The following is a 7,307-nucleotide window of genomic DNA, read 5'->3' as shown; positions in this document are numbered from 1 at the left end:
AACAATGAATGTTCCATCTACTCTTTTGATGGCACAGGTTCCTAAAGACAATGGGCAGGTGTCATGATAATTCCACTATAGAAAATAGCCACTTACAGTTGGATTTATTATAAAGAAAAATAAGTAATTGATTAACTCCATTCCATGTAGCATTTCATCTAAGAGGCTGTTTTCTTGGGTATTATTATTTTTGGTGCCGTTTCTCTCTGTTTTAGGCTACCTCATGTGTTACCTTACACATTTGATAGTCCAAATGTACATTCTTCAGTATATTTAAGTTTTCGTGGATTAACATTTTTTTCTCTGAAAAAATATCCTCTTGATCATCTTGCCCATGGCAGCTGAGACCTTCTGGTTCCTCAGGCTATAGATGAAAGGGTTCAACAGGGGAGGCAGTGTGGTATAGGCTATTGCAATTAAAAGGTTTTGGATAGGTGATGTGTCTGATGTGTCCCTGAAAACTGCCATCATTGAAGAAGAGAGAAATAACATGAGGATTATCAACTGAGGAAAACAGTTTGAAATGGCCTTGTAGCGTCCTTCCACAGAAGGAATCTTGAGCACACTGGAGAAGATACGGGCATAGGATGCAATTAAAAAGGCAAAACAGAATAAGAAAAGATATGAACTTGATACAATTAACACAAACTCAGTCTTAAACACATCAGAGGCTGAGACTTTCAAGACATGAGGGATGTCACAGAAAAACTGGTGGATCACATTGGATCCTGAGAAGGGCAGCCGGAACATGTTCCCTGTGAGTACAGCTGAATAAAGAAGCCCACTGATCCATGAGACAGCTGCTGCCCAGAGACAACGTGCTGGGGTCATGATGATGCCATAGTGGAGGGGCTGACAGATGGCCACAAAGCGGTCATAGGACATGGCCACCAGTAAAGCAAACTCTGTGGCTGCAAAAAGGATAAAGAAGAACATCTGGGCAGCACATCCCAGGAGGGAGAGGGACTGAATGCCACACAAGGAATTCACAATAAATTTAGGAAGTGTGACGGAGATGTTGCCGATATCCACAAGGGATAAGTTACTCAGGAAAAAATACATAGGACAGTGAAGGTGTGGGTCAGTGATAATTGCAGCACAGGTGAGAAGGTTCCCCAGAAGGGCTGCCAGGTAAATCAGCAGGAACAGTGCACCATGTAAGACCTGCAGCTCACGTGTGCTGGAAAACTCCGTGAGGAAGAATTCTGTGATGATTGAGAAGTTGCTCATCCCTGCTGATATGCTGTAATTTGACTAAAAACAAATGAAAGTTTAAGTGTCAGGGAACAGAAAAGTGTTCAAAAGAAGGAAGAATTAAAATACTTATTTAGATGAAACTTCAAAGCTATTCTGTCCCATTAAACCTGAATAAAAGCAAAATTACATTATTGTAATGTATGTAATGATGTAAGGCCATAACTAACTGAAAACTAAGCTGGGAAAAGAAATAAGGAGGTTAAGAGAGGTTCAATTGTTCTGGAACCCAGTTTTAAATACTTAGTCCTGCAAAATGACCAGAGGAAATTACCCATTATATAAAGATAATTAAAAAAAGACTATCTCCACTAAGAGTAGAAATGGATTTCATACTTGTGTATTCACACACACACAGTCACATATTTGAACACATACATATACATTAATACATATATAAAATATATTTATATATACAGATTTATATTTATAGCTATATAAATAAATCAATATCTATACATATATCTACTTCTGTCTTTCTATTTAGAGAGAGAAAGAGAGAGGGTGAAAGAGAGAGAAAAAAATGAAGATGAGGAAAAGATTAACACTTTTATTGCATATTTTAAAGGGTTGTATTCAGAAAACTGCTGTGAAAAAATTCAAAATACATATAAAATTAATTTTATCAATAGTATTATCTTACAGGATGGTAAAGCAAGGGCAAAACCTATTTAGTGTTTTGAACAAAGTAACAAAGACCATTGGTAGTAAAGTCAGAACTTGAAACCAACTCTTCTTACCCTAAATGCAATTTCCTTCTTACGGGAAAAAACAAAAATAGCTTTGAAAGTGGTAAGAGTGATTGTTCAGTATTGTTGTTAAGTCATTTTTCAGCTGTGTGCAACTCTCCATGACCCATTTGCATTTTGCTTGGCAAAGATGCTGGAGTGGTTCGCCATTTCCTTTTCCAGTGAGGATCTGAAGCAAGCAAGGTTATGTGAGTTGCCCAGGGAAATACAACCAGTGAGTGTCTGAAGCTAGATTCGAACTGACAAAATTGAGTCTTCTTGACTTCATGTCTGACACTCTATAGAATGCTACCAAGTTGTTCACTTACACACACACACACTCTCACTCTCACTCTCTCTCTCTCTCTGTCTCTCTGTCTCTGTCTCTCTGTCTGTCTCTCTCTCTGTCTCTCTGTCTCTGTCTCTCTGTCTGTCTCTGTTTCTCTCTCTCTCTCTCTCTCTCTCTCTCTCTCTCTCTCTCTCTCTCTCTCTCTTCTCTCTCTCTCTCTCTTACAAGTGAACAACTAGACAAAAATATCACTGTTCAGGTGTACTTCTAAAACTATCCACATTAGTGAATCTGCTTTCTAAAAATGTATGCCCACATTTGAACCTTCAAAGGTAAGTGCCATCTGAATAAGTTCCTTTTTATTCTTATTCACTGAGAATCATTGCTATAAATAAGAATAAGGTTTTTCCTATTGTTATTGCAAGGGCATCTTTCCCCTAATTAGACAAGACCTAACCTAATACTAGCATAAGTTTTTCATCTGGTTCAATGTTCAGAAGATAAAACTGGGATTTCAAGAGATCCCCTTTTTAGAGTCATTTTACCCCTTTCTAGGCATTTCAGCCTTAGTGTTCACCGATCTCCTTCTTTTGCCTTCTCTGAGGATCAGGCCCAGTATCCCGAAAATTAGCACTTTGGAAAATATAACTTGCACTGTCCCCAACTAAGCCCAAGAGTTAATTCACTCTGGAAAACAATATAAATGGCACTATGATTTTGTTTCTGAAGTCAATGAAAATTATGTCTCTGAATGCAGATCAGCAAAACAGCTAGAGATTAAGGTACAGGTAGAGATAATAGAAATAGAGAAAGATAGAGGCAGAAAGAGATAAAAATAAAGATAGAGATAGTTATACTAATACAAATATCTATACACAGAGAGATAGATTATAGTGTATAAATGAATAGGTAGATATATAAATTTATGCTACAGAAAGCAATAGAGATATTGAGACAGTTGATATATACATATATGTTTATATGTCTATAAACACATAAATGTGTTTTACACATATGTAAATGTGTTGTTTCTATTTGAACAATGTTTATATGTGTGTGCATGTATACATGTAAAGAAAGATAGAAAGAGGATGGATGAATGGATAGATGGAAGGAAGGAAGGAAGTTGTATTATCCCTCCACTTCTCCACAAATACTCTTCTTGTTCTCATTCTCTCCCAACTTTTCCCCAAAAACTGGACTCTCAAGTCAACATCAGAATTGAGTGTCTAACTGGCCAAATATCTCAGCACTTAAACTCATAATTCAACCATTTCAGCAGCATAACCAAAACTCAGTGACCATGAATTCAATAAGTAGAACTCCTGCCACATAAGTAGAACTGTATTCATTCAACTGTAGCACATTTACACTTATATACATTCACATTTACATGCACACAAATACACACATATAAACAAACTATGTATTATTCTTCAGGTTTCTCTTTCACCCATTATAACCAAAAGTAAGAAAGAAGCCACAGACCTAATATGCTCAGAAGACAACATAACAAAACACAAGTTTAAAATGTTTCAAGTTTTTTTTCAGGAGTAGCCTAATTCTAATTTTCACTGAAAAAATGAGCAATATTTGTTTCATTTCATGCATGGGCAAATTTCCATTTTCCATTCAGAAGAAACTAGGAAATATGGCATCTACTTCAAACCATTCAAAAGTGGCCTCCATTGGAAAAAATAACTCAAGGACATACACCTTTTGAAAATACTGGGAAATAGCTGAGGCCCTCAATGAAATCCATTCATCCCTTTATGAAAGTCTCTTTCAAATATAATCATAGGAGCAGAAACACATTAGTACTGAAATATCCAAGTGCTTTATTTATAGAGGAAGAACAGAAACATGCAGTAATTGACTCTTAAGCTTTCCAATTTGTAAATGATAAAGTCAGAGTTAAATAGTTGTCTTCTCTTTCCAAATTCAGCACTCCTTCCAGGGAATTTGTTCAAAAGTCTAATTCATCTTTCTTGCAACAAAAATAATTTACAGATGAAGGGATGGAGGAAAGAAATGAAGTTAGACTGACACACAGAATGTTTTTGTCTTCCAGTTACCTTTAGAGCACTCCATCATAAAACAAAAATACAGGCAAAGAAAGTGTGACAAGAAATTGACTCTTTTACCCAACATTCCTTGTGATAAGTAGCATAAATTTATGTTTAATGGAAGGTATAACTGGGACATATTATCATAGAATAAAACAATAATTATGATTCATGTTTCCAGAATACTCTTGATGTTCACAAAGTATGTTACTTACATCATCTCTGATGAGCCACAATATAATAACTCTTTGAGCTACAAATGTAATACTATGCACATACTAGAGTTATGTTAGGGAGGCTCTGGGAGAGTAAAATTAATATTGTCAAATCACAGTAAGTCAACAAACATTTATTAAGTGCCAGCTATTTCCCAGACACTGTGGTAAGCAATGGAATTATAAAGCAAAGAGTGTCCTGATCTCAATGAACTTACAGCCAAATGGAAGAAAGAAGGTGGTAAATAAATATATTCAATATAATAAGTATGTACAAAAGAGAGAAGTCTGAAAGATTGCATAGCTCAGAAGAGTATTCAGACTAAAGTCCTATTAATTCCAACTCATCATATTATCTACATTGGGATCCCAAACCACCTTGCACATAAAAAAATCACTGACAGATCATCACCATGATTTTGAGATCACATCTGAAGCATCTGAGCAAACTTACAGTCACTAAGAAACACAATCATAATGAAAATACCTCAGTTGTTTGTTCTGATGTGCATCTATATTCCAGTTATTGTCATTAGATTATCTATTTTTGTACACATAATCTTGAGACAATCTCTTTCCTCACCAATTCATTCCATTCTCATAGGCAGACTCGAAACTATGGCAAGGTATTCAAATATAAACTTCTGAACTTGCAGGCATTGGAAATTTTTTATGACTCTTACATTGTAGAACTTGGTCAAATATAATGCCCAGTATCTTTTGGAGAAGGTGTTGAGAAATCACCAGAGTATTCATGGAAAACATCATCATACTCTGGGTTTCCATGGAATCTCGGACTCATCCCTTAAGAATAATTAGTTAAGGCTAAGTTTGTTTTATAAACTACATAGTGAAACATATTCTCCCTTTAGTCTCATTAAAATATCAGTCATAATAATATAATCTCTTGGGAGTCTCTCTGTTCATCCAGGTCTTAGTCAATAGTCAACAAGTATTTATTGAATATCTACTATATTCCAAGAACTCTTTTAATTGTGAAGGAAATTATGGAACAAAGAAGGGCAGATAGAACCTAGCACAAGGGTATGAGGGAGTAGTACAAGGCAATTCAAATGGTAGGAAATGAGAAGACTGTATTGAACTCCTCCATTAAATGGAAGGTCTTGACTCTGCTCTCCAATCAGAGGTTTATCCACTGTGCCACCTCGCTGCCTCCTAATTCATTTATTGATAATTCCCAATTTCACTTTTTAAAATTTTATTATTTAATGTTCCTTTTAATACATCCATACTACAAGGAGACCAAAGAAAACAAAAAAATACTTGTATGTACCAAAATATCTATAGAAGCTCTTTCTATGGAGGCAAAGAATTGGAAACGGGGGGATACCCATCAATAGAAATTCTATTTGATCTGTTTGAAAAATAGCACCAAAAGTAATGTTGCTGCTATGCAAAATTGTATTAAACTTGGGGCATGGCTCCAAATTATTTTGCAAGCTGAGGCATGTGTTTGTGGATGCAGAAATACATGGAAGAATTACATGACCTGCTGCAAAATAAAGTGAACAGAACAATGAGATGACTGTACATAATAACAATATTGCAATTATAATCAACTGTAAAAAACTTAATTATTCTCATCAATATAATGATCCAAGAAAATTCCATTAAGACTCATTATGAAAGTTGCTATCTACATTCAAAGAAAAACTTAAACTTTTAAGTGCAAATCGAATTATATCCGTTTCACTTTCTTTTTATTTCTTCCTTTTTGTGAAATGGCTACTATGAACACATCTTCCATGGTTTCATATGTATAACTGATATCATATTGTTTCCCTTTTCAGTTTCCAGGAGAAGGAATGGAGGAAGGGAGAGAATGTAAAACTCATTATTTTTTAATATAAAAATAAAAAAATAATAATACATTTCTAAATCATCTGCTTCCTGATTCTACTCAGCTCGTTCTGAATGCCCAATTGACTGGCATTCCTTCAAATTATTTGCCATTCCAAAAAGAGTTACTATCAACTTATATATATATATATATATATATCAGCTCTTTTCTTTTTCATTGATCTGTTTGAAAAATAGCACCAAAAGTAATGCTGCTATGCAAAATTGCATTAAACTTGGGGCATGGCTCCAAATTATTTCCTATGGTCTTTGAACCAGAAAATAACTCAACTAACAGTGCTTTAGTGTATTTGATTTTCCACATCTGTTTCAACATTGGTCATTTTGCTTTTCTATCTAGTTAGTTAACCTGATAAACATGACATGGTTTAATTGTTTGGGTTTAATTTGGGAGTTTAATTGTATTTCTCTAACCAATAGTGAATTAGAAAATCTTTTCATATAGCAATACAGAAAAATTATAAACAATCATGTAATGTTAAAGGCCCATTTAATAAATGAATAGGTGAAATAATTCACCATTTTCTTTTTTCTAAATCTTTGCTAATTCATTTGGTTTTTCCATTACTTATAATTCCAAATCATTTTGCCTTGCTTTTTCCAGAGAGTTAAGCTAACTTCCATAGGACATGTATTACTGGACTTGGGGTCAAGAAGATTAATCTTCTGAAGTTCAAACCTGGCTTCATACACTCACTAGTGTGAACCTGGACAAGTCACTTAACTCTCTATGCCTTGGTTTCCAAATCTAGAAAATATGCTGGAAAAGCAAATAGCAAATCTATATTTTGACTAAGAAAACCTTAAATGTGATCACAAAGATCTGGCTGAAAAAACTGAATTTCACTTATAAACATGTTAACACTTATGTTTG

At 34.7% G+C, this 7,307-nt stretch overlaps 1 protein-coding gene across 1 annotated transcript; it reads right to left on the bottom strand.

Moving 5' to 3' along the window:
• Positions 1-288: 288 nt before the first annotated feature.
• Positions 289-1,230, bottom strand: LOC141547572 (olfactory receptor 14I1-like). Its single transcript, XM_074275959.1, has one exon. The coding sequence runs from the start codon at positions 1,228-1,230 to the stop codon at positions 289-291; it is 942 nt and encodes a 313-aa protein (XP_074132060.1).
• Positions 1,231-7,307: the final 6,077 nt, after the last annotated feature.

This window comes from Sminthopsis crassicaudata, chromosome 6 (genome assembly GCF_048593235.1).
Source record: "Sminthopsis crassicaudata isolate SCR6 chromosome 6, ASM4859323v1, whole genome shotgun sequence".
NCBI classification, from domain to species: domain Eukaryota; kingdom Metazoa; phylum Chordata; class Mammalia; order Dasyuromorphia; family Dasyuridae; genus Sminthopsis; species Sminthopsis crassicaudata.
This window is presented reverse-complemented; position numbering and strand designations above follow the sequence as displayed.